Below are 25,028 nucleotides of genomic sequence, written 5' to 3'. Positions count from 1 at the left end.
AGGTTGGTAAAGTTGACAGGGCAAAGGCGATGTTTGGCCCTACGCTTAGCGTGGAAACAAACTACGCTGGCAAAGCTGCCCCACAGCACAACCACCAAGTTGTATGATGTAGATACCGCGTAGAAGATGGAAGAGCTGATCTTGATAAACCCCGTATGAAGTATGAGATATGAGATACTTGGCTCAATTAATATAGTTTATGAGCGAAGAATGGCATCTGATAAAAGGAAAATACGAGACACCTCATGAGACACTGCAGAGAGCCAAAGTAAAAGATGGACGGAAAGGGGTGGTGACGGTAATAAAAGGCAGTCTCCCAGATGGTAAGGTAATAGGTACTAAGGTATTGTACCTTATGGATCTTCACTAGATGGACCAGAAGAAGTATCGAAAATCTCCGGTACCTACTACAGGGCTACCAGCTCGACTCACTAATTATTCTTTGAAAAGTGCTCCAACTTATAGGGCATATTCAATATCTCTTCTCAAATAGCTTAGCTACTACTTCCAATAGATTCATACAGTGACTGCTCTCTACACGTAGATACAGAATGCATTCAAGGTGACAGGCAGGAAGCAAAGCAAGGTACGGAAATCTCCGTATAGATATCGTCATCGACAGAACGATTATTTACAGTGGTGGAGGCTCTCTGTCGAATCAGTATCGATGCCTGAAAGTTTGTCCCCAGGCAGGAAGTCAGAACAGACGCCATCGCGGGCATCAAACGTGATGCAGCGCGCGCCCGACCAGCAAAACAATATGTTGTTGCCCAGCAACCGGCTGAACCTCTGAACCTTGCATTCGACGTGTTGCCGTGTCGCGCAGTCCCGTGATCTCCCCCTGCTGTGCCACAATTGGCATGCGGTGGCCGTGCAGCAAGTCAGGTGATCTCTCGCGAGCCACATCCGCACCAGAAAGCCGAAGACATTTTCCGGAGCACAAGAAGATCACGACGACACTCCCATTGGCGAAGGAGTGTTGTCATCGTTGAGAGGGTGTCTGGATCTTATCTCTGATTTTATCGTTCAGCATTGAGGGGGTATGCTCTGCCATTGATTGCTTACTTGCTCCTCAAATCGCGCACTCCGAATCTCGCACCTCCGGCAGCGCCTGGAATATTTCCGATCAATCGAGATACAACTTGACATCATGCTTCAACCTCGGTTTGTCCTGACGGGTCTTCGCCTACCCTTCAGATGCCTGTCTTCAGTATCATCCCGAGCATATGCAACAGCCATCCACGAGCAAGAGAAGCCCCCGGTCGAAGACTCATCCAGCTCAACCTTCGATCCAAGCATCGCCTTTGCCCCTCCACCAACCCGTGATGACGCTGGCGTTCTCCTTCGATCGTACAAGCCGCGGACTCCCGGTATCAGACATTTGCGAAGGCCAGTCAATGACCATCTGTGGAAGGGACGTCCGGTGCACAAGTTGACATTCCCCAAACGAGGTCAGGGCAAGGGTGGTCGAAACAACACGGGTAGGGTCACTGTTCGGCACCGTGGTGGTGGTCACAAACGCCGCATTCGGATTGTCGACTTTGCACGAACTGCTCCGGGGCCACATCTAGTAGAACGCATCGAACACGACCCTGGGCGAAGTGCCCATATCGCGCTCGTGCGCAGCCAGGAAACCCAGAAGCTGAGCTACATCCTGGCTGCGGAAGGTATGAGAGCTGGCGACGTTGTTCAGAGTTATATGTCTGGTATTCCGGAGGATCTTTGGAAGAGTATGGGAGGTACCGTTGATCCTGGTGTTCTCGCTGCCAGGACCGCTTGGAGAGGAAATTGCTTGCCCTTGCACATGATTCCCGTAGGTACTTTGATATTCAACGTTGGACTTCGTCCTGGCAAGGGGGGTCAGCTGTGCCGGAGCGCGGGCACCTACGCAACTGTCATCTCGAAGGGCAGCGATACTAAAACCCGGGCCAACGAGGTCGAAACCCAGGAGGATGGAACGGAAGTCCAGAAGCCCCTCTCCCAGCGCGAGAAGCAGAAGCAAGAACGTATCGCTCAACATGTCACCATTCGTCTCCAAAGTGGTGAAGTTCGACTTATTCACAAGGACTGCTGCGCAACGGTTGGAGTGGCCAGCAATCCTAACCATCAGTATCGGCAGCTCGGTAAGGCGGGTCGGTCACGCTGGTTGAATATCCGTCCTACAGTCCGTGGTCTCGCCATGAACGCTATGGATCACCCTCACGGTGGTGGGCGTGGTAAGTCGAAGGGTAACGTCGATCCAAAGAGTCCTTGGGGTCTACCGGTATGTACATGCGAAATCACAGGACCTAATGCTTTTATGATCGTTCATTTACTGACATCTTGTCCAGGCCAAATCCGGCTACAAAACACGGCCCAAGTGGAAGATCAACAAGGCTGTGGTGGTCCCAAGAGTCCGCAACCAGGGCAAGCGTCGCAGAGGCTACAACTGAGCTTCCCTTTTCGTCTGCGTTGACGTTTCTTCTCCCCTTTATTGCATCGGGGGACTGTTTGACCATTGGGGGAAACGTGTGCAAGGGCTGTGTGTCACTGATCTAGCATTGTGACATGTCCTTGCTTCCTTCAGTTCCTCATTGTATTCCTCGAATATTTTCATGTCTAACTGCGGAGGATGGGTCCTCCGCTCACACTGTATCATATTTTGACTCGATTTGGGCGCCAGGCATGCTGTCTTCGATATCTTTCAAGATTCTTGTGATTATTCCTTCGCTTTTATGGTTGATAGATTGTATTTCCATGCGTCGCCATGGCTGTCTGGTCTACGGTCGGGACACACATGATCACCTGGGGGGAAAAAGGCCTCCTCTTCATATCCCAGTTGTCTTATCGAACAGCATGTTCAGAGAATTTCAAACCCAAATTAGCCCTGAGGCCATCATTTAGACACCGACCTAGATTACGAAATCAGATGGCTGACGGTGGCATCTACTGATAACGGGACTACCACTCTCAGGGACAACTTGTCGTATCTAGACTCCAAAAAAATACTCAATGCGATATGACCCGTATTTCATTTAGGTTGGTAACAGACATGTCCAATTATATTCTTAGGCACATAGGGCTCTTCCAAAACTTTAGACCGTTACAAGTGCTTTGAGGCTGGCTTTTTTGAGGACGCGGGGTGATCACCAGTTCCAGATTGGGGAACAATCGTGGCGCTGTCAGCCCGTCGCCAACCTAAAATGATCAACGTCAACGAATCTTCCTACTGCCTGTTCTCGACCCGAGCATGACCCTTCTCTCCTGATTCTTCTTTTCCAACTCCCTTTCAAGCCTTCCAATGCTGCATTGGTATGTCTTTTCGTACTTCATCATTGAGGTCGTGAAACCTCCGTTCTTGCGCCTTTGTCGAGTCGCATAGTCCCGAGAGCCAGCGAATTTCCTTTAGCGATACCTTTTCTACAAAACTCTACTACCAGGCCATGGCAGATCTCTTCGGCGAGAATTTCCTAAGCGTTACCTCCTCTTCTTCTCAGTTACGGCCTACACCGACAAATCATGACCCACCATCAGCATCCACCGACCATGGCGACGCGGATAACCTCCATCTTCCTCGTACCAAGCGCATCGCATGTGTCGTCTGTCGGCGACGGAAGCTGAGATGCGACGGGAAGAGGCCGAGCTGCGGGACTTGCTCTCGATTAGGTCATGAATGTGCTTACGATGAGGTTCGCAAAAAGAGTGGTCCAAAGCGAGGTTATGTGAAGCAGCTGGAAGCTCGCCTTGGTACGTGATACCCTTTCCCTTTCGGCGCTGTCTCTGAACTGGAGACTCTGCACCCTGCATATTGCTAATATTAGTCTTCGTGAAGCCCAGGTTGAAAATCTGCTAAAAACCCAGGAGCCGAGTGCAGCCCAGACTCAAGAAAATCATAACCATATTCCAGTATCGAATGAAAATGAGATGACGAGCTTACCGGACGTTCCCTTACTCGCAACCGATCTGAGCACTTCTCTGTCACCTCCGCAGGCAATAGCCGAGCAACAAGCTTTATCTCAGGCATACCTACCGCCAGGACTCAATACTGGGGGTAACTTCGGTTGGGATATGTTGGGTCTGGGACTCGAGGAACCGTTGCCAACTCAGGATGTTATCGATGAATTGTACGCCTATATCATTTCTCACATCTCCAAATCAATATCTCATGTGTTGACAGGAACCAAATCTATTTCGACAAAGTGCATCCTTCGCTACCCATCTTGCATCGTCCGAGACATCTAGCAGCCATGAACTTAGCCTACAACATACGTCCCGCTGTGTGTCTACAGTATATGACCTGGTGCCATGCAGCCGCGGTGAGTGAGAAATACTCAAACCTGCATGCCCTTTTTTATCGGCGGGCGCGCAAATACGCTGAATTGGATGAAATGAAAGGCTTCGGGGAGAGCATAGTTTCTCTGGCACATTGCCAAACTTGGATCCTGATCAGCACATACGAGTTCAAAATGATGTATTTCCCGCGAGCCTGGCTTAGTAGCGGTAAAGCTACGCGACTGGCGCTCATGATGGGCCTGCATCGGCTAGATGGGTTGGGCCCCGAAGTGAAGCAATCTTTACCACCCGCAAGAGACTGGACAGAAAAAGAAGAGCGACGAAGAACCTTCTGGGTGGCATTCTGCATTGATCGCTACGCTAGTGCCGGAACCGGATGGCCTGTCATAATTGATGAAAAAGATGTCAGTCTTGTACCCAGTTGCCCACGGCACCTAACATGCTACACCCTGGTTGATAGCAGTTGCTGACCGTTGGCGATAGGTCATGACAAATTTACCCGCCAGTGAAGCATCATTTGTTAAGAGCAAGCCTGAGCGTACTCTACGTCTCAGCAGCGTTATGCAAGGGGATGGAATCGCGACTTTGTCATCTCTCGCAAGTGTTGTACTGCTGTCAGGCATGTTCGGTCGCAATCTTAACCACCTCCATCGCCCTGATCCGAAAGATAACGACCACGATCTAAATGGCGAGTATTGGAAAAGGCACAGGTCTCTTGACAATATTTTGCTCCATTTCGCGTTGACAATGCCCAGTCATCTGCGGCTTCCAGCTGGAATAGCCGACCCGAATGTAGTCTTCTGCAACATGGCTATCCATACGTCGACTATTTGTCTACATCAAGCTGCCATTTTTAAAGCGGAGAAGAACAAGATGCCCGACCAAATTATCACCGAGAGCAAGCGGAGGTGTATTGTTGCGGCGGACCAAATTTCAAGCATTATGAAAATGATCAGTCATACAGATTTGACTCTTGTTAGTCCCTCCACTTTTCGTTGAGCGGCCACCGCGCTAATTTGCCATAGATGAATCCCTTCATGTCCTTTTGTGTGTACGTCGCCGCTCGGGTCTTCGTGCAGTATCTGCAGTCGCGGCCCGACGACTCGGCTGCTCGTTCATCCTTGCAGTTTTTCTTCTCAGCCCTTGATGCTTTGAAGAACAAGAATCCCATGACCGAGTCGTTCCTTGTACAGCTCGACGTTGATATCGAGGGAACGGCGTTCCGCGATATACGGCGTCCAATGACTGAGAACAGGGTAAGGCCGCACACCATATTATTTATTTATTTATTTTTTTTTTTTTTTTCAATGGGCAATGTCCGGCTGGAATTGCTAACGTTACCTTGTTTTAGTTGCCTGGGTTTGTGAACGGAAAATGCACGTCCATGGTGCCTATGCACAACGAGTTCCAGACCTCTACTTCACTTCCAAATCGCCAAAGGCAAACACCAGCGCAAGACCAGAACTCGGGAGGTGCACCGATGGCTGGTGTTTCGCAGTCTTTCGTTGAACCGTCATATAATCTCAGCTCCGGGCCTGAGACGGTAGGCTCAGGGACAGATATGGACCTTTCGCCTGGTTTCGACGACAATGGAAATCCGATATCAGAAGGCTCAACATCGTCAGCCGTGAAATCGTCCTCGAACACATCTTACGTCGGTGCTAGTAGCACATCGTCGCCAAAGGTACGGCAGCATTCGCCCATGAATTTCTCGAATCAAACAACCAGCCATGTGCTCGGTAACAGTGAGTCGGTGCATATGCCATCGGGCACCACGAATACTGGGCAGTTTGACGGTTTCACATACAATGATAATATCTTTTCAACCGGCGCTATGCCAACTCTCGATCCTACTGTTCCAGAGCCACCATTCCCCATTCCTCCATCATGGGATTTTGCTGCTATGCAAACATCCAACGGAGAAAATACCAATATAACGCCCGCGACAATGGGTTCTCTCAGTGAGACCCAGTGGGCAGAACTCCTCAGTTCCAATAACTGGGACGCCTGGCGAAACCAAAGCTAAGCCGAGAAGGCGGCCTTCGAGGGCCAACATTGTTGATCCAATTTGCAAGCTTCTCAAAAAAAAAAAAGGATTTGGGAATTGAGTGTTTGAACTCATCTGCTGGATATACATGATACCCCTACACTGGGCGGGTGTCTGATAACGGCCAAGTCACGATTTTTTTTTCAATGGCCTTGAAGTTTGGAGTTTCGGTGTATGCGACTATTTGGATTTTTTCCTAATGTAACATGATGACACCTATGGAGGAAGTATCGTGTTTTTGTATAATGCTCTATCAGCACATACCAGATTCAATACTTGGAAATAGCCTTAATGCAACACATCCCACGAGCGGAGATCCCATTTCATTCTCCTGGTTCAGTTTCGCCGCCAAACCAGTCTTCCAAACCTAGTACATACTACAGTACGGCGAGCAAGGCTGAGGAAGCTGCATAGCATATAACAACTAAGCCTCATAAGCTTCCACCAGCCGCGCCGACGATCTTCAGTCCGCCGGCACCCGCACTTCCGGGCCCATCAGCCGTGGTAGAATACGCAAGCCAGTAACGCGAGGGATGCCACGCAACCGTAGGTATGCCGGAAGCACTGCTGCCGCCCGTAGGAACTGTGTAGACGCTCTCTCCCGTTTCGGCATGGAAGATCTCCAGGCCGTTCCCGCCGCAGCCTACCTCGTCGCAGGCGCCGCAGACGAAACGTCCATCAAAGCTCCAGCTTACGCCGCGGATGGCACCCCCGTTGTTACTCGAGACTGTGCGCCGGCAGATCCAGTCCGTTGTATCCCAGAGCGAGATCAGGGCGTCGCTGCCGCCGACGGCGAGGTACCGGCCTGTAGGCGCGAGAGCTATAGAGAGACATGCGGATGTGTGTGCGTGAAGGGTGTGGAGAACGTCAAAGGACGGGTACGACATGATCTTGACGGTGCCTTCGCCTGTTGTTGCGAAGAGATGCAAGTCGGGAGAGGTGGGCGTGGGGATGTGGTGGGAGAAGGTTGTTGCGTTGGTCTGTACAGGCTGTGGATGGGATTCTAGTGCGGTGTAGATTGTCGTTCCTTCTTTTGAATTCGGAGATGTAGGGGGAAGGTTGGTAACGCCGTCTGTCAGAATATATGATGAAGAGGGCGATTCTATCGAAATGGGGATCAGGGTGTCGTCCTGGGATCCGGGAAAAGTCAGTCCCCCTTCGATACGTCGCTTCTCATGGCTCATGCTCCGAGTCCGCGTTTAAGGATTCTGAAGTCCCAAGTCTAATCCGTGGTTGTTTCAACACACCTTTCTTCCCACCATAAGGACCCTCCCATCAGCCGACCACGACATTGTGAATGCCTCTCCGCCGACATCGAGACGGCTTACACACGTCTTCGATCGCACATCCCAAAACCTGACGGTACCATCCGTCGAGCAACTCGCCAGCTCGGAGTCTCTAACCGGGTTAAATAACACTTTCTCGATGCCCGCGGAATGGCCGCGCAGTTCGGTCGAGTATTTGACTGCTGGGCGCTCGGGGTTCCAGATGCGAAGAGTTCGATCAGCCGAGCCTGTAGCAATGAGCTGCCCGGTAGGATTCCACGCTATTGTGCGGATACTATGGCAGAGAAGCAACAATCGCGGTCAGCTCGGAGGTTCTGAAGGTGAGGTCACCAAGTGAACAAAGGTGAAGACGCACGTGTGGGACCCGGGACCCCTCGCAATGGGGTCATGATAGCTTTGAGTCTTGAGGCTACCGAATGCGAATGCGAATCGCTCCTTTGGCAGGAGATTTCGTCGTGGTGGAGGAGCCATCGCTTGCTAATGCTGCGAGGGAGCTGCGGGCAGAACTGCGTGCGACAGCGGAGAGCAGTGGAAAACCCACATGCATGCCCCGAAGGGCTGTGGTTCGTGCTATTAGGAATTGCCCCTCGCGAGTGGCAGGAGGAAGCCCAGAATATATACGAGACCGGACTAATATTGATAGCGAGGTCAATTGCAGAGGATTGCTCAGTAAGGGCGCATGAGAAAGTTGGAGAACAACTGATAATGCGTCCGTTGCACTTGTTATCAGGCAAAGATAGGATGCATGCCTCAGGCACAAACATGTATAACAAGCTTCTTCCTCTCTTATGAGGTTGAGCGCGATCCATGCAATAATTAATTAATTACTTGAGGCCGATGATCACATCTGCTCCATAAGATTCATATGGGGCCACCTCGATGATCGACTCTCAAAGAGGATTTCTGTTTGTGGTCAGATCGCTATATAGTCTACCCTGTCTTCGCCAAGTCAACTGTCCTCGAATTGCCTCCAAGAGGCCATGTCCTAATCGTTCTGTTCAAGCGTTGATGGTTTCTATCACCGACAAAATAATACTCTGACTGCTTAAGGAGGCGGGAAGGCCTTTGGTGGGAATCAGTGATATCTGTCCATAAATTTGGTTAGAAGGATGTTGCCAGGCATAGGAATATCTGAGTAGACATACCGTATCCATTCAGACAATGGAGATCATTTTACTATCCAGCTTTCTATAAGGCGTAGACCTAGAACGATAAATTGAAAGACTAAGTCTGGATATATGTATGCTCCAAAGGACAGCCTTGTAGGGCTGAAGAAGTGTCCGGTCCGCAAGCTCTATCTACAAATCCCACTTTTCCGACCCAAACGGCAGTAACGACAACACATCTTCAAAGTATACCAGGCATAAAGCGCCATTCCGAGTTCATATCGAGTCGGACTATACTCTGATAGGATTTCAAACGTACATCTTGAACTTATTGGCTGGGAGTATCCTATCATGCTTGACTTCGACGACGACGCGTCCAGGCGTGAAAAGTGCTTCACCACCATAGCGCAATTGCCTACATTTGTCGACCCTAAGCAGCCACCGACAAAAAAGCCACCCTTTTCGGCCATCGTGAACCATCCATTTGTGCACACGGTAATTTCAAGAAATAAAGAACTCCTTTGGACTCCTGAGCGATGGTGAACTAATCGTTGGAAACAGGTAGAGGTCATATTTCCAGAAGAGGTCTATTCAAGCATAAAGGACTCATTGGAAGCCAAAGTCCAAAAGCTTCGATATGCGAGGGTGTTCATGTCTCCTTCTGCACTGCTTGAAGGAGACTTCTTCAATACGTACATCAAGACCGGTACACCATTCTTTTTTGTCTTTCATGACCCCTTCGCAAATCGATCTCCGTTAGTTCTAACCTCTCACTCAGGCAATATCCTCATGATATCCGAGGGGCGGTCAGGCTCAGACAACGTCTACACGCTCAAAGATGGTACGTTCAGTTAGGAAGATGCGCACTAGATCCGAACTGACAATGCTTCAGGGATCTTGAAATTAGAGCTCGGCAAGGAGGTCTACGAACGGACAGGACTGACAGGGAAGCCCATCCGCAGCGGGGGAAGGAAACATGCCAAAGAGCGATATCGTCCGTCAGACCCGTCATCATCCCATGCTCACTCAGAAACTAATGAAACGAATCACTAGTTGTGGAAATCAATCTGCGGCTGCCTTCTATGCTGCATGGCAAGAAAGGGTTTGACAGAATCGTCTGGGCATTCAAAAACGTTCTTGACCACTCCGTAGCCTGGCTTTTTTACGACCTGGCACCAGGCGCCAACGGAATCTCCGAAGGTACCACCTAAATCTCATGACAAAGATAGTAGAACTGACAAAAGCCAAGGAGATACCACCCTGAAAGGCAATCATCCACAAATCATCGACTGTGCTGTCTCCCGTACCCACTACCCCAACATCATCGTTCCCTCTTTCTGCGAGACAACCTTCACGGAAGCATCCTCAGAACATATCTTGAAAGAGGATTCTGAGAATCTTTCTGAATGGCTGGCAATGGTAGCCCTCGGGTCTCCGCGGGTATCAAAAGACGACAACATCGACCCATACCTAAGCCGCTACAGCGTCCCAGATGACGGACCTCTCAGATCTACCAATCTAGTCTCCCTGAAATGGCACGGTTTCGTCCCCGCGAGCTGGATTTTAGATCTGTTCATCACTGTGCTGTAAGTCCTCTTCTGCCATATTCGCCAGAACTATAACGGCTCTGCTGACTCGTTGCCTACTAGGCGTGAGACAGCCTCAAAATTCTCGCCGGCATCCACATGGTTTGCACTCTCGTCAAGTGCACTGGGAAGGGAAGCTGTGGAAGCGAAGGATGGATATACGGTCATGTTGTTGCCACAATCCGAACGCACTGACAGTACTCAGGACAATCAAGGAGGAGCAGACACTCCTACGAAAACCAGTCGTACTTGTATTTGCTGGGAATATGTGGGAGCCTCAGTCTTATAATGCTACAATGACTATCATTCCACAGAAGCTTCCCTTCTTTTCGTAACAAATGGCGCAAGCCTTAACGGCAATTTCATTCATTATTGTTCAAGCTATACTATCATGTAAGTCAAGGTCGTGGTATTATCCAAAAGAAAGCCTGCAAGAATCAGAAACCTCCATGAGATCCGGTTATCGCCCCAACTCGGTGAAAGAAGACAGTTAACCAAGGTAAAAAAGTTATACAAAACTCAAGAGCGACGAAGCAACAACGAGAAAAGTCATCCATAGGCGCACCAACTCCGCGAGTCATTAACCAATGAGTTCATTTACCACGTCCTGTAACACAGGCCTATTCCCAATGACCTTATTCCCGCTTAGAAGCTTGGCCCCTTTCTTAGCGGGTTTCTTGAGACCTCGAAGCGTTGGTTGGCCCTGTATTGGGCTGAGAGGATTGCGAGATGCCTTTGGCGAAGGAGAAGTCTTTGCGGGACTCCTGCTCCCCTTGGATGATGATTTGCCTGCATCGAGTGATGGAGTAAAGCTCACGTCGCAGTCGAAGATGTGGCTTTCCAAAGCACCTTTGGGCAAATCATATATCCACCCTCGTTCTTCCACCATGCTTATGTATTTGCGGAGTAGATCATTGCCATCTCGCAGAGTGTTCTTGCTCCCAACAACGAGCAGCTTTGTCCGCGCGCGGGTAAAGGCGACGTTGATCCGTCTCCAGTCTCGGAGAAGATCGCCAACATTATTGTCCGCGTTGCTTCGAACACAGCTTAGTATCACGACTTCCTTATCTCGGCCTTGGAATTTGTCGGCTGTATGCATTTCAAGCTCGGGTAGGAATCGACGAAGATTCTGCTTCAATAGGGAGAGCTGGCTGCGGTAGAAGGTGATAACACCAATGTTACGTGCTGGGATGCCGCAGGAAACCAATGACTCTACAAGCTGTGCGCAAATAGAAGACTCAGTTGGATTTACAATCCTGGCGCCGTTTGCCACGTCTCGGGCTGGAATCGCAAGCGTATCTGTGTTGATGAAACGGTTCTTTGCAGAGGGATCAAGCACGTCACGTAGCCAGCAACGGCCTTGGTTCGTCCCCAAACAAAATTGCCGCTGATTCGCTGATTGCGGTAGTTGGTTGGTATGATGCAACTTGAGACCGGCAATGTTGGGCAGATCCAAGGAGCGCGATGCAACCGCAGGAGTTCCACATTTCAAGCGCCCCGAGTAGATAAGATTGTTGGAAAGGACCATAATATCCTCGCACATACGATATTGGTGCTCAAGATTGACCACCGACTCAGGTTGTGCGTCGGAAAGGAGCTTGAAGAGACTGACATCGAGTCCTCCCTCTTGGGCTTCCTTGTTTTGCACCAAAGGTGGCAATTGGTAATGGTCCCCGACGAGAATGAATGTTCGCGCCATTCGAATCGGCCCTAAGCATACCGGAAGAGTGATTTGCGAGGCCTCGTCAACAATGCAATAGTCGAATATGCGTCTATTGAAGATATTGTGGTTGACCCCAAGACAAGTCGTCGCGACTACTTGTGACTCTTCATAGGATGCTTTCAACTCTTCGACGGTGGATTTAGGGACTGCTGCAAGATCGACAAATTGCTGTACTTCGGGATGCACCTTTGCAGTAGCTCCTATCCGCAGAATGCGGAAATTATCGTCTCGGATCTTCAGTAGGATATTATCGACTGCGGTGTGCGTGTAGGAGGTCAGGAGAACACTCTTTCCTTGCGCCACCAATGCTCGAATGATATGGGCAATGGTTGTCGTCTTTCCTGTGCCGGGCATACCAAGGACTAGTGCATAATCTCGCGCACTCATGACCTTGTCTATGGCTCTTTTCTGATCGACATTTAGGCTTGCTTTGGCGGAGTCAGACAACGGAAAAGCAGATGGTGAGGGCTTGAAAATGGGTGTTTCGCCCTCAATAATAAGCTTTCTGAGTCGATTCGCTTGAAATAGGTCCTTTTCCATCATGGAAATGAGATTGTTTCGAACGATTGCCATGCCATTGCTGAATTCGTCCTTATCCAATCGGTAAACAATCTCCTCCTCCGGGTCGTTAGACGAAGTTGAAGGGAAGGAGCTATCTTCCAGTACTTCCATGATGCCTCGGAATGATTGGTTCTTCTTAGCATCAAATCCCTTTGTCTTTGTTCTCGGATTGTGCAATCTCCGATCGACTGCGACCATTATGTGCTTTGGGCTGACTTGCACAACGTATCCATTGGCCAGTGCGAAGTGACCTTTCTCATCGGATATAACGATCGGCTCTCCCACTGTCAGCTGCGACTCAGTGAAAGAGAACGAAGGCAAGGAGTGCTTCTTAACAAAGGTATATCTAAAGCGATTAATCTTTGTGCTCTCTTTATCCTCGTATGCGGACCCGGGTTGTATCACGACATTGCCGAAGCAACGCCCGAGAGCCTCTCGCTCACTGCTCAACAAGGTCCAGAGTTCTCGCTTGAATCGTATCATGCTCTGTTCCTCCTTCGTCAGCAAATCGTCCCATTTTTTAAAGAAGTCTCGATGCTGGGGCGTCAAATAGTCCATAGCCTTGACGAATTCATCGCCAAGTCCGCTGGTTTCGCCATCTCCGTCGTCCGCAAGCTTGTGATAGATCAAGCAAGGCGTCTTTGAGTAACATCTGTTGCACATTCCCGGTTTCTTAACCATTGGTGGAAGTTGGTGTCTTTCACGGACAAAACCCGCCAGGCGGTTACGTTCCTGGATCATTTGCAAGAGCTCATGTCTGATACCACGGATGCGGAATATCTTCGATATCTCCAAATAGTAGAGGAGACCGAAGGTTACGTCAACGTCTTGAAAGAGTAGCATCAGTGAGACAAGGTACGGTGCATAATTGGGGCTGGAAAACTTACCGTAGCGATCAGAAAGCAACAAGGTATAAAGGGCAGTCTGAGCCCTGTGTGCCTGATTTGTGTCTCTGTTGCCCGTCTTGAGCTCCAGAGGGACAACCAGATTTCTGTTGCCCTCCCCGTCATTGCAGGCAACTTGGACTGTAGCATCAATATTGCCTTTGAGCCCATACATCGGGGACCATATGTGTTCCTCCACCTCAAGCAGCTTATTGATGCTCAGATTGACCTTGGAGCTATGCCGGTCTTCAACAACAGATTCGGCCTGGAGTAGGGATTAATCACCAAGCATCCCAACGCCTGCGGGGTGCACTTACACTCGGAGTAGTTCGAAGAAAGACCTCTGCCCAGGCTTTCAAAGCAGGGACTCTGCTCATCATATACTCGACAGCTTCCGGAGTGCTCATTTGGATCAAGTATAAGTCTTCGACATGTCTGACAAGAATAGCTTCTACTAAAGCCCTTAAAGAGCCCAGGTCCCATTTGTTGACTTTCATAGCTTCCTGAAAGAGCTCGTGAAAGATATTTCCGAACACCTGAGGCTTGCTAATATCGCTTGAATTCTTGATACGGTCCTGGAGAACTGCTCTTCGCTGGCAACTGATGGAGTCTGCGACAACGGTCGCAGATATCAGATGGTCTGGATGAAGTATGATCATATTATGGGCATCATCGACAATGCATTGCCCTGTTGCATCGAAATCGCCGGTCAGGTGAATATATGCACCCTTACTGCATGGGCTGTCGAACCAAGACTCTCGCAAGATTACTACCTTTCTGATTTTAGTCCTTTCATCCTGAACCAACAGCACCTGTCCGATTTGTTAGCCAGCAACGGCATATTTGATGAGTTTGGACACAACAAACCTGCTCTGGCTGAGTGCGACCTTTTTGAGTGATATACGTATTCTCTGCAATATCAACAATCAAATATCGTTTGATAGCTTGCCGGTCTGTAAGGTTCTAGCTCTGATGTATTTAGCAAAATCCTATGGAAAGTACCAACTAAGAGCGACAAACGTTGACTGATCCATTTCTACCTGGGTCCATAGACTGCTCGATAGCCTCCACGTCAAAGTCGTCATCATCAAACTCGTCACCAGAGGACGTTTCCAAACTCCCCTTAGAAATGTCGTAAAATCCTTCTGTTTCAGAGGGTCGTATCGTATTCGGTTTTATACAAGGTTGTTCGTGAGCCAGCTGCTTCGCTGACGCTTTTGGTCCTTGATGAGTCAAGCCTGCGGTTCCATCGCATTCGGCCAGAATATCCTCTATATCGTCGAAGTCATCGTCAAATTCATCACTGTTCACAGCTTTATTGACACTGGACTCCTGGTTGTCCGAACCAGGAGCTCCTGCGTTATGGTTCGAGTCTTCAAAAGAGCTAAGTTGACGTCGAGGCTGTTCCACAGTAGATTCAACAGCGGCTTCGACGTTCGTTGGATTCGTATAGTTATTGGGCCGGGTTGGTTCAAGGAATGGGTCCTCAGATGCTTCAGCCAAGGTGAGAAAGTCCTGATCCAAGTCATCATCACCGAAATCAGATGAAGAGGCTCCTACGCCTTCGGGTTCGTTTGGTTGCACAAGTGAGTGAGCAACTCCGTCGTCATACTCAATGACTTCCCCTGGAATTTGGGCGGCGGCCTTTCTCTCGACAGGAGAATTCGATCGGCTCCATCGCACTTGCTTGCGTTTCGGCACGGGTGAAGAATCCGACATTTCTGCTGGAGCGACAGAGGGCTTCTGCAGGCTTCTCTCAATTTTTTCCAACAAAAAGTTGAGTCTGGAAGATTTCGTATTTGCGGACTCCAGTACATTACTCTTAGATCGAGAGAAAATGTTGCGCCCACTACCAAACTCTTGTCCATTCAATCTTCTCCGTTTTGCTTTAGATGTGGGCCATTCCGCATTGCAACTAACTGACCTCCTCAAACCAGAAGAGTCCCTACTTGTGCCGGCCGAGGCAGGTGTTTGGGGTGAAGACGAGAGAAGGTTAGCTAGGCGCGGAGGAGGAAAGCTTTCCTCTGGATTGATCGAAGCCTTGCCCAGGTAATTGTTCCACAGGTCTGTTGCGAGGTCGCTCTGCGGTGTTTTGAGGAGCGCTTGGAAGGATTGCATATCAAAGGACCGTTTCCGTTCACCCTTCTTGGTTGCACCTAGTGGAGAGCTGGTGGGGGACGAGCTGTGACGCCGTTTCTTTCTCGTTGCGGAAGGTTGAGAGAGTGTGTCTGGGTTCGAGCTCGCAGGTACGTGCTGCCAGATAACATGATCCTCCGGCGTGTATTCTTGTCCTGGTGCTCGGCTAAATGCGTCTTCTGCATTGCTAATGAGGTCGGCCAGCGGTATCCTGTTCCCTGGCGTCTGAGGACACTCCTTGGCCGGTTTCGGCTCATTCGGTTCGCCAGAAGCCTCTTCTTTTTGTGGCTCTGATTGCAATGGTTTGACTACTCCATTCAACCACGAAGTTTGGTTTTCCTTGTCTTCGTGACCTGCCTTTAATACCGACTTCGTAGGCGAGATTCCTCCATTGTTTGTATGTTGGTCGTTGAACCGGAAGGCATTCAACTTGGAACGTGAATTGGAGGATATCGGGTAGGAGTTCAAGTTTCCAGCCATGGCTCAAGAGCTTTTCGAAATTTCAGCTTTCTGTAGGACATTGGTTCATGTAGGCCTGGGACTTCAAGGACTACAGATTGACAGGAGCTGTAGCAATGAGTAGAGTGTCGTATCTACCATTGAAGTAGGACGTTGGACAGAGGAGGGTTGTTTTCTGCTCAAAGCAGAAGTCCAAGTAGAATATTCGTCCACATCATGGCTGGTGGTCGTCTCGATGTAGTACAATGATTGATTGCCTTCCATGAGGAAATGGGGTAAGCGAATACTCGAGACGCGTCGCGCGTTGATGGCTCCTGCCTGAGGCGTATGTTGATGCCTGTAATGTCAGGCATGAAGGCGGCGTCTAGATTGCCTCAATAGGGACTAGCGTGGTGACTCCAAGCTCCCGCTCCATCGGCCTTTTGCGGCTTCACGAACATCAACCACTGGACACCAAGCGCCCCTCCACATACCGCAGCCTCATCAACAGCTGCGAATCGAGCTATTGTCCAATTGAACTCACGGCGGCTGTCGCCAGTCTATACCGTTCTTTACAGATCTCCGAAGTACCTCCTTAGCATATTTGGCAGGGGTCCTCTACCTAGCGTCGCCATCAAACTATCAACCGGCTCTTCAAAGGAACACTGCCAGTTTCCTTCACAATAATCACAATGTCTGCTCGTCCTTTGTCGCAAGCCCTCCGTGCTCGCTGCCTCCTCCGCGGACCTCAGAACACTAGGGGCTTCTCGACCCGGAACGCTCTTCGCGCCGCTGACCACGGTAATCACTATGACCCTCCCACCGGGTGGCTCTTCGGCGTCAAGCCAGGTCAGAAATACGTGAAGGAAGGATGGGAAAACATTTGGTACTACGGATTTATTGGCAGTTTGCTCGCTGGTGGTGTTGCATACATTTTCAAGCCTGATACCTCGTACGTTCCACCCCCGTGCCCAGCTATTCATCGGAGGCCTTTCCCTTCTTATGAGCGGCTGTACCGTATCGACTTGTTTTATTCCGAGATCATAGATACTGATTGTCTTCTAGGATACAAACGTGGGCTTTGGAGGAGGCCCGACGAAGGCTGGAGGCCGAGGGCATCCTGGAGGACCCTGACAAGGTCCAGCAGAAGTGATCGCATTACTCCCGATTTTCCTTGTACACTGTACATAGAGTGATCGGCTATGAAAAGCGCCTTACCACCTGGTCTGTGATACATATGGCGTATGAGCCCAACTTAGACGACGTGCTTTTTCAAAGTCTTTGTTCGTTCCTTCAACTTTCGTTCCACGCAGAGGGATTTTTGTCGTCGTTGTATTTCTGAAAGTCTATAAATGAACTCACTCAAGAAATCTTTTCAAATGGGAAGACTTTTAGCCTGATAGAGCAATGTTTGTTGATTACCTTTAAAGACGCCTGAGACGAGCATTACGTAGCAGATATTACGAAGTAGCCTTTAACATGCACAAGATCTACTGGGTTTGGTTTGAATGTCCTAGCAATTAAATCAGGTGCTATACCTCTGGATATATGTCAGTTCTCCTTAATAAGGGCATCTCTCTCCTGACCTTCTCCAAGAGATTGAGGTCAATCTCTGCGGTAGCGATTGCTGGTTCTCGATATTCGTCTCCAAGTTTCGCCACGATCTCTCCCCATGGATTAACAATCATTGAATGGCCATAGCTTCTCCGCTTTTCATTGTGAGGACCAGCCTGAGCCGCAGCCACCACATACGCCTGCGTCTCGATAGCTCTTGCTCGGAGCAATGTTTCCCAATGAGCCTGTCCCGTTGGAACCGTGAAAGCCGATGGATACGTGATGATCTGCGCATTCTGACGCTTTAATGCCAGACTGATTTCAGGGAAGCGCAGCTGTAAAGCAAGTAGCATGTAAGATTAAGATATCTTCTCCATCAGGCTTTGGAACTTGGGGCCACTAGACTCACGTCGAAGCAAATAGAGAGACCAACACGTCCTAGAGGGCTGTCGAATGGCGGCAGAATTTCCATACCCTTTTCAACGCTCCTTATTACCGCAAAGGTGAGTCGTGCATGCATGCTTTCTACTTAGGGTCTACTTACGCGCTCTCCTTGAGGACCGGCCCATCTTTGATCTCGACATCGAAGAGATGAATCTTTTGGTAGCGTTGAGTAATCATACCCTTATCATCAATCCAGATCAGAGTATTCTTGACTTTGCCGTTCGGCGCCGGTTCATGGATGCCAACGTTGATATGCAGGCTTGCCTGCCGGGCTTCACGCTGGAGTCCCTGCACAAATACGCTGTCCTGCACGGATCGTACAAGCGATATGCTTTCTGCTGGCGAAGAGGCAATGTAGTCTGATGCCTCTGGGAGGAACAATGCCTGTTCAGCATTAGGCTATCAAAGTCTCAAGAGCGCCTAAGCTTCCATAGAGAGGAGGTAAAGTGTACCATACTTTAGCACCAGATGCCACAGCTTTGCGCACCAGAACCTGACACTGAGCCAGGTTCGAAGTCATACTCGCGGTCGAGCATAGTTGCCCGACGGCCTGTTGTGGTTCTCATTAGTAAGGTGGCTTTGAGCTGAAATTGGGAAGTTATTCGGCTCTTACAGCAATGGCCATTGTTATATTACAGGGTAGTCTATGATTCCTTTCTGATAGAAAAGTGTCTATGTACAATCCAGGGTCAACGAGTCGTGGGTAGTAAGATGGTCACTGACAAGGGTTGTTAATACTTAATACTTAGGTAGCTTGATACCGAGTGCCGATAACGGGAATGATAGCGATATGAGAGGGGCTTACCTAAAACCGCCAAGCTCCGCCGACTGAGATTCAACGCCGGAGCAGATCATGCACAAACGTCAATCACTGCGCTGCGGCTCGGAAATACACAGTGTTCTGTGCAAAACCAGGTCTGACAGGAATCAGATCACTTTCCACGAAATATGAAGAGCCTACGGAGGGAATTCTCCTCTGATCCGCAGGCCGCCAATGTCACCAGCAAAATCTTCGTCAGGTCCACGAAAAGTGGAAAGGTGCAGAAGATTGTACGTGAGCTTTATCTGAGACAGGATATTCCTTGCTCGTCCAAGTTGTGTTCGCTATGTCCTACAATCGCGCCAGCAGATGCGAATGGGAATAGTAAGTTGGAGCTCCTGGCGTATGCGGAGGTTGGTTGCTAATGTGGGATAGTTGCGCCTTTCGTCCTCTCAGAGCAACCCGCTGGCACGAGCGCTTTCCCTCGCGGTCACTACCTCGTCCCTGATACAAACGCGCTGCTGAATGGTATGGATCTGTTTGAACATACGGGAGCTTTCTATGACGTTGTCATTCTTCAGACGGTCCTCGAGGAACTCAAGAACCAGTCACTGCCGCTCTACAACCGCTTGCTTTCTTTAATTAAGACGGACGAAAAACGGTTTTACCTATTCTTCAATGAGTTCAGATTGGAAACTCACGTGAGAAGAGGTCAGAATGAGTCCATTAATGACAGAAACGACCGAGCAGTACGGGCTGTGGCAAAATGGTACTCTGAACATCTTCACAGCACGCTGAAGAAGGGCAAGAAGGAGAAGTCGGTACCAGCTATTGTCGTTATCACAGATGACAAGGAAAATCTCCGCAAAGCAAAGGAAGAATGTGTGACAGCGCTGTCGCTGTCCGACTATGTCTCGGGCTTGGAGGACGCCGACAGGCTACTTGACATGATCAGCGAGGCGAGGGAGGCAAGGGACGCAAAGGGCGCCCGCGGCGAGCTTTTCTATCCAGAGTATTACTCGATGTCGAAGATTATGACCGGACTGAGAGCTGGCACACTGCATCAGGGCGTATTCAATGTCTCGCCGTACAACTACTTGGAAGGGTCTGTGAATGTCGCAGCTTTTGATAAGCCACTCCTCATCTTGGGTCGTGATAATAGCAATCGTGCTATTGCAGGGGACATTGTTGTTATTGAGGTCTTACCGAAAGATCAGTGGAAGTCACCATCCACAAAGCTTGTTGACGAAGAAGCAGTCACGCGGAACGACAATCCCGAGGCGGAAGATAATGAAGAGGTGGTGACAGAAAAGGAGCGGAAGGCTCTGCAGGAAGAAGTCAAGAAGGCGCATGGCAAGAATTCTGAAGGGAGGCCGCAACCCACAGCTAAGGTTGTTGGTGTCATCAAGCGGAACTGGCGCCAGTACGTCGGACATGTTGATCAAGGTTCGACGGGTGCGTCAGCCAGCTCTGGACGGCGGCAACAGAACGTTTTTGTCTTACCCATGGATAAACGTATTCCAAAGATCCGAGTCCGTACCCGGCAGGCTAGCGACCTGTTGGGCCAGCGGATTTTGGTAACGATTGACGCCTGGGACCGCGATTCTCGGTATCCTACTGGACATTTCATTCGCTCTCTAGGAGAAGTAGAGACCAAAGGAGCAGAGACGGAAGCCCTACTTCTTGAGTATGACGTGCAGTACAAACCATTCCCAAAAGCCGTTCTGGATTGCCTTCCGCAAGAAGGACACGACTGGAAAGTTCCTGCCGACAAGGAACATGTGGGTTGGAAAGGACGAAGAGACCTGAGGGATATTCTGGTCTGCAGTATTGATCCTCCTGGATGTCAAGATATTGATGACGCCCTCCACGCGCGGCCTTTGCCTAACGGTAATTTTGAAGTTGGCGTCCATATTGCAGACGTGTCACATTTCGTCAAACCGAACAATGCCATGGATCTGGAGGCTAGCGTCCGTGGAACGACAGTTTACCTAGTCGACAAGCGTATTGACATGCTTCCGCATCTTCTCGGCACTGATCTCTGCTCCCTCAAGCCATATGTCGAGCGCTACGCCTTTTCCGTCCTCTGGGAGATGACTCCGAACGCTGAAGTCGTGTCTGCTGAATTCACGAAGTCCGTTATTCGCTCGCGAGAGGCCTTCAGCTACGAACAGGCACAAATGCGCATCGACGACCCTTCGCAAAATGATGAGCTGACTCAGAGCATGCGCACCCTGCTCCGTCTGTCGAAAATCCTCCGTCAGAAGCGAATGGATGCAGGAGCGCTGAATCTTGCCTCACCGGAAGTTCGAATCGAAACGGACAGTGACGAAGTCGGCGATCCGCTCACGGATGTCAAGACGAAGGCAATGCTTGCAACCAACAGTCTAGTTGAAGAGTTCATGCTTCACGCCAACATCACTGTCGCGGCCAAAATCTACGATAGTTTTTCCCAGACTGCTTTGCTACGTCGGCACGCCACTCCCCCGCCACAGAACTTTGAGKAGCTCATCAACCAGCTCTCGAAGAAGCGCAATCTGGAACTCGATGTGTCGAGCTCGCGGGCCCTCGCTGACTCCCTTGACCGATGCGTCGATCCAGAGAACCCATTCTTCAACACGCTGGTCCGTATCCTTGCCACCAGGTGTATGACATCCGCGGAATACTTTTGTGCGGGTGCACATGCCGAGTCTGAATTCCGCCATTACGGTCTCGCCTCTCCCATCTACACACATTTTACCTCTCCTATCAGACGATATGCGGATTTGCTCGTCCACCGACAGCTCGCAGCTGCGATTGGATACGAAGGCGAAGACGGCCGGGCGCAGGTTGAAGGTGTCATGACACGCAACAGGCTCGAGGACATCTGCCGGAATATCAACTACCGGCATCGGAATGCCCAATTCGCCGGCCGTGCTAGCATCGAGTACTACGTTGGACAGGCGCTCAAGGCTCGTGGGGAGAAGATGGCGGCCGATGGTGTTGATGCGGGTATTGAGGAAGAAGGATACGTCATGCGCGTCTTTGAGAACGGCGTGGTTGTCTTCGTTCCCCGCTTTGGAATTGAGGGCGTTGTCCGCCTGGAGGATTTCGTACTTCCCGGCGAATCGGCAGTTCGGTCCGTCGAGGAAAGGCGGGAGCTGCTGTTGCGACGGGAAAGCGATTTTGACGGCGAGGAGTACACGCTCCGTGTCTCCGAGAAGGGACATCCTGAGAAGGAGCGTGGCGTTGCCATCGAGCTCTTCCAGCGAGTCAAGGTGAATGTCAGCTCAGTGAAGGAAGAAGGAGGCCGTGGAGCTGGAAAGAGACGGGTGCGCATATTGATTCTGGGGCCCGGGAACTAAAAGTTTTGAACTTGCCATACTACGATATCCGGATGTAAAGCATAGACATAGGGTTCCTGGCGTTCAGCGGTACGAACATACATTTGCGACGGCTGCTTGATCACTCAAATCTATAATACTTCCAAGCCTAGAGTGATGTAATAAGGACAGATTGAAAATTTTATGTAGGGTATCATAATGTGCAGGCGAACAGACCCCAGCAACAACAAGGATATTGCCCATCTCTGTCATACCCGCTTCAATGCCACCATTCCACGTAACAAGGTCGCAGGCGTCCAGGGGCTCAGATTCGACGTCTCCCGCACGGAGAATGCAGGATCGTCCGCTTGACCATGATTCTCGATTTCAGCGTCCTTGGCTGAAGGCACATTCCCAGCCGCACCATCACCTGCCTGTCGGGTGTCAACCGCAGCGACAGCTTCTTCCTTGGCGCGAGCCAAGTCGCCTACTTTCCAGCCTCGGACAAGCCAGAGACACAGGGCACTGCCGATATACATGAAGCCCGTGAAGATCTGCACTCTCAGATACTTCGAATCCGTGGACTTGTTATCGCGCAGCAATAGGGCGATCGCCTCCGAGACCGTCGTCGGAGGCACGAGCGTCAGCCAGGTGATGCTGAGGCCGCTGGGAAGATCCCGGAGACCGAGGATCTCGGCCGCCACGGGGGTAGAGGTAGCCCAGTATGTGCCTGCGACGGTGCCGACGAGGACGGCGAAGAAGGAGACGAGACCCATGCTCCGGGCGAAGATCCAGATCACGAGGCAGAACAGACCGCAGAGGAAGGAGAGGAAAGTGGCGATGTTGATGCGGCCGAACTTATCGCTGAACATGCCCACGAAGGGACGGCCGAGTCCTTGGCCGAGGTTGAGCAAGGCGCTGACGATGCTGCCCTGGTGCGGGGAGAGGCCGACGGAGAGGGCGAAGTTGGCGATGCTGAAGAGAAGCGCGACGTAGCCGAGCATGGTTAGGATGCCCCAACCGAGGAACAGGAGGAACTCGGGCCGTTTCAGCAGGGGCAGGTGGAAGGCTTTGAAGCGGCTGCCGACGGCTTTGTTGCGGTCTCTGAGGAGATTGGCGCAGACCAGGTTGACTACGCAGGCGATGATGCCGAGGACCCGGAATGTCCAACCTAGACCAAGACGGGGGATCATGGCGCCTACTGCTAGAGACCAGATCAGGCCTCCCAGTCCTGAGCCGGCGGCGTTGATGCCCATGGCAAGACTTCTTCGCCGTTGGAACCACTGCGGAGTGATCCCCACGCTACCAACGAACAGGAAACCCATCCCCCATCCGAAACAGACGCCCTGACTGAGGAAGATATGCCACTTTTGCTTGGCAAAGGAGGATCCAATCAAGGAGAGGGTTTCGAAGAAGACGCCTAAGTTGAGGACGAACCGCGTTCCGAAGAGATGGATCAGATGTGTGGCCAGAGGGGCAACGAGGAGCGCGCAGGAGATACTCAGACCACCAGTAAAGGCGTACGACAGCGCACTAGTGTTAGGGAAGACATCGTGTGAGAGATAATAAGAAAGGAAGACCCCGTAGCTCTGCATAGAATTAGTCCTCATTCCGCCTGGCATAGATGGTACTTACACTGTTGATGCCCCAAGTGTGCGCATTGATCCAGAATACACAAGCCACACAGACCCATCCATAACCTCCATCGGGTACGTCTTGGGAAGTTTTGTGGTCCGGTTCTGTCACTGGCGTTGAATCATCCAGATCCTGTCGATGATCCCGCTTGTATAGAGGGTCCTCAGCGGCCGGATCTCGGTCATGATCTCTTGAATGAATAATATCAATGGGTGGATTATCTGCCATTGCAACTTGGTAATGGTGAATTCTATGCAAAGGCAGGTTGACCCGAGTTGAATATGCTTGTCACCCCACGATCACACATATCAGGAGCACAGCAAGCAGAATCCGAACTTGGACCCCATGAGTAGTCCGAGGAAGAGAGAACCAGAGGTGATCAGGAACAGCATGACCGATTTTAACAAGAGAGATATAAGCAAAGGACAATATATTCAGTCTAGTCTATCTGTTGCGTGAGAAGGAGTAAAAAGAAACGGTTTGTCATCGGTTTGACGCTTTCTTGAAACGGCTCCTTGGCCATACGGTTTCGGCGATCTATCCGACTGTCCATGCGCCATCATTGGGTAGACGGCACATGGCACCCAGCAGCTACCGTGCCGATTAAGCGGTGCGGAGTCATGGATTTTTTGTAGTCTGTGGATACTCTGGAGGCAATCTGTTGTTTCTGGAGACTGGAAGTTGAAGGTAGAGATTAAACTGGTGGAGTACCTCTCTAACTGGGCTGATATTCCGGGGAAGACGGACCAGAATGCAAGGCTTGGTGAAAACCTGGTCAAGGGTTTCCTCATCATGATGCTCTACTATATAGGCAAGCATTTGCTTTACATCTGCCATCGCCAGTCATAGCCATGTCCATCATCTGTCATCCTCGGCATTATTTTAAATACTACAAGACAAAGTACCATCGCCACGAGGAGGACAAATGTCCGAAATACGCTAGACTTGTTCTGGCTTAGGGCCAAGGTGTCAGCGGCTGACATAAGCACAACCCCGCGTTGCCTCGCGACGGGAAGTTTGGCTTGTTTGCATCTTTGTTGTTGTGGTGGTCAAAGCTTCCACCGTCCAGGATGAGGGGATGATAGCCCGATAGCAATAATAATCCGACGGGAGTTAGTCGAGTATTGCTGGATTCCCTGCATTAATTACAAATACAAGATCTTAATCTAACTACTTGAACAATCCAATCTAAGCATATTCTAATCTGACTCCTCATAAATTTAGTCAACCTAAAAGATCTGTCTAGTTCATTCCATCCCTGTCACTCCAGCCACCGTCTGCGAGCCCATTGGCT

The 25,028-nt window shown here is 50.3% G+C and overlaps 9 protein-coding genes across 9 annotated transcripts; 5 read left to right on the top strand and 4 right to left on the bottom strand.

Moving 5' to 3' along the window:
* Window positions 1-1,150: 1,150 nt before the first annotated feature.
* Window positions 1,151-2,432, top strand: Asppvi_000356 (mitochondrial 54S ribosomal protein uL2m; the record flags this gene model as incomplete). Its single annotated transcript, XM_043296665.1, has 2 exons — window positions 1,151-2,263; window positions 2,331-2,432. The coding sequence occupies 2 exons, from the start codon at window positions 1,151-1,153 to the stop codon at window positions 2,430-2,432; spliced, it is 1,215 nt and encodes a 404-aa protein (XP_043152600.1).
* Window positions 2,433-3,422: 990 nt separating this feature from the next.
* On the top strand, window positions 3,423-6,298 carry Asppvi_000355 (putative C6 transcription factor Prf; the record flags this gene model as incomplete). Its single annotated transcript, XM_043296664.1, has 6 exons — window positions 3,423-3,726; window positions 3,812-4,103; window positions 4,157-4,676; window positions 4,756-5,247; window positions 5,298-5,528; window positions 5,624-6,298. 6 exons carry the CDS (start codon window positions 3,423-3,425, stop codon window positions 6,296-6,298), a joined length of 2,514 nt encoding a protein of 837 aa, XP_043152599.1.
* Window positions 6,299-6,750: 452 nt separating this feature from the next.
* Asppvi_000354 (WD repeat-containing protein) lies at window positions 6,751-8,076 on the bottom strand (the record flags this gene model as incomplete). The annotated part of the gene is made up of 3 exons (XM_043296663.1): window positions 6,751-7,449; window positions 7,567-7,879; window positions 7,961-8,076. The coding sequence occupies 3 exons, from the start codon at window positions 8,074-8,076 to the stop codon at window positions 6,751-6,753; spliced, it is 1,128 nt and encodes a 375-aa protein (XP_043152598.1).
* A 986-nt stretch (window positions 8,077-9,062) lies between these two features.
* Window positions 9,063-10,586, top strand: Asppvi_000353 (ribonuclease P protein subunit p40; the record flags this gene model as incomplete). Its single annotated transcript, XM_043296662.1, has 7 exons — window positions 9,063-9,206; window positions 9,273-9,417; window positions 9,490-9,552; window positions 9,604-9,705; window positions 9,765-9,911; window positions 9,961-10,297; window positions 10,361-10,586. 7 exons carry the CDS (start codon window positions 9,063-9,065, stop codon window positions 10,584-10,586), a joined length of 1,164 nt encoding a protein of 387 aa, XP_043152597.1.
* Window positions 10,587-10,877: 291 nt separating this feature from the next.
* On the bottom strand, window positions 10,878-16,081 carry Asppvi_000352 (bifunctional ATP-dependent DNA helicase/ssDNA endodeoxyribonuclease DNA2; the record flags this gene model as incomplete). Its single annotated transcript, XM_043296661.1, has 5 exons — window positions 10,878-13,408; window positions 13,469-13,730; window positions 13,783-14,277; window positions 14,333-14,428; window positions 14,486-16,081. 5 exons carry the CDS (start codon window positions 16,079-16,081, stop codon window positions 10,878-10,880), a joined length of 4,980 nt encoding a protein of 1,659 aa, XP_043152596.1.
* Window positions 16,082-16,731: 650 nt separating this feature from the next.
* Asppvi_000351 (uncharacterized protein) lies at window positions 16,732-17,192 on the top strand (the record flags this gene model as incomplete). The annotated part of the gene is made up of 2 exons (XM_043296660.1): window positions 16,732-16,991; window positions 17,105-17,192. The coding sequence occupies 2 exons, from the start codon at window positions 16,732-16,734 to the stop codon at window positions 17,190-17,192; spliced, it is 348 nt and encodes a 115-aa protein (XP_043152595.1).
* Window positions 17,193-17,564: 372 nt separating this feature from the next.
* Asppvi_000350 (carbon-nitrogen hydrolase family protein) lies at window positions 17,565-18,557 on the bottom strand (the record flags this gene model as incomplete). The annotated part of the gene is made up of 5 exons (XM_043296659.1): window positions 17,565-17,579; window positions 17,626-17,928; window positions 18,003-18,081; window positions 18,138-18,421; window positions 18,495-18,557. The coding sequence occupies 5 exons, from the start codon at window positions 18,555-18,557 to the stop codon at window positions 17,565-17,567; spliced, it is 744 nt and encodes a 247-aa protein (XP_043152594.1).
* A 428-nt stretch (window positions 18,558-18,985) lies between these two features.
* Asppvi_000349 (exosome catalytic subunit DIS3) lies at window positions 18,986-22,141 on the top strand (the record flags this gene model as incomplete). Its single annotated transcript, XM_043296658.1, has 2 exons — window positions 18,986-19,181; window positions 19,233-22,141. The coding sequence occupies 2 exons, from the start codon at window positions 18,986-18,988 to the stop codon at window positions 22,139-22,141; spliced, it is 3,105 nt and encodes a 1,034-aa protein (XP_043152593.1).
* Window positions 22,142-22,368: 227 nt separating this feature from the next.
* On the bottom strand, window positions 22,369-23,962 carry Asppvi_000348 (MCT family MFS transporter; the record flags this gene model as incomplete). Its single annotated transcript, XM_043296657.1, has 2 exons — window positions 22,369-23,688; window positions 23,735-23,962. The coding sequence occupies 2 exons, from the start codon at window positions 23,960-23,962 to the stop codon at window positions 22,369-22,371; spliced, it is 1,548 nt and encodes a 515-aa protein (XP_043152592.1).
* Window positions 23,963-25,028: the final 1,066 nt, after the last annotated feature.

This window comes from Aspergillus pseudoviridinutans (genome assembly GCF_018340605.1).
Source record: "Aspergillus pseudoviridinutans IFM 55266 DNA, scaffold_1, whole genome shotgun sequence".
Taxonomy (NCBI): domain Eukaryota; kingdom Fungi; phylum Ascomycota; class Eurotiomycetes; order Eurotiales; family Aspergillaceae; genus Aspergillus; species Aspergillus pseudoviridinutans.
This window is presented reverse-complemented; position numbering and strand designations above follow the sequence as displayed.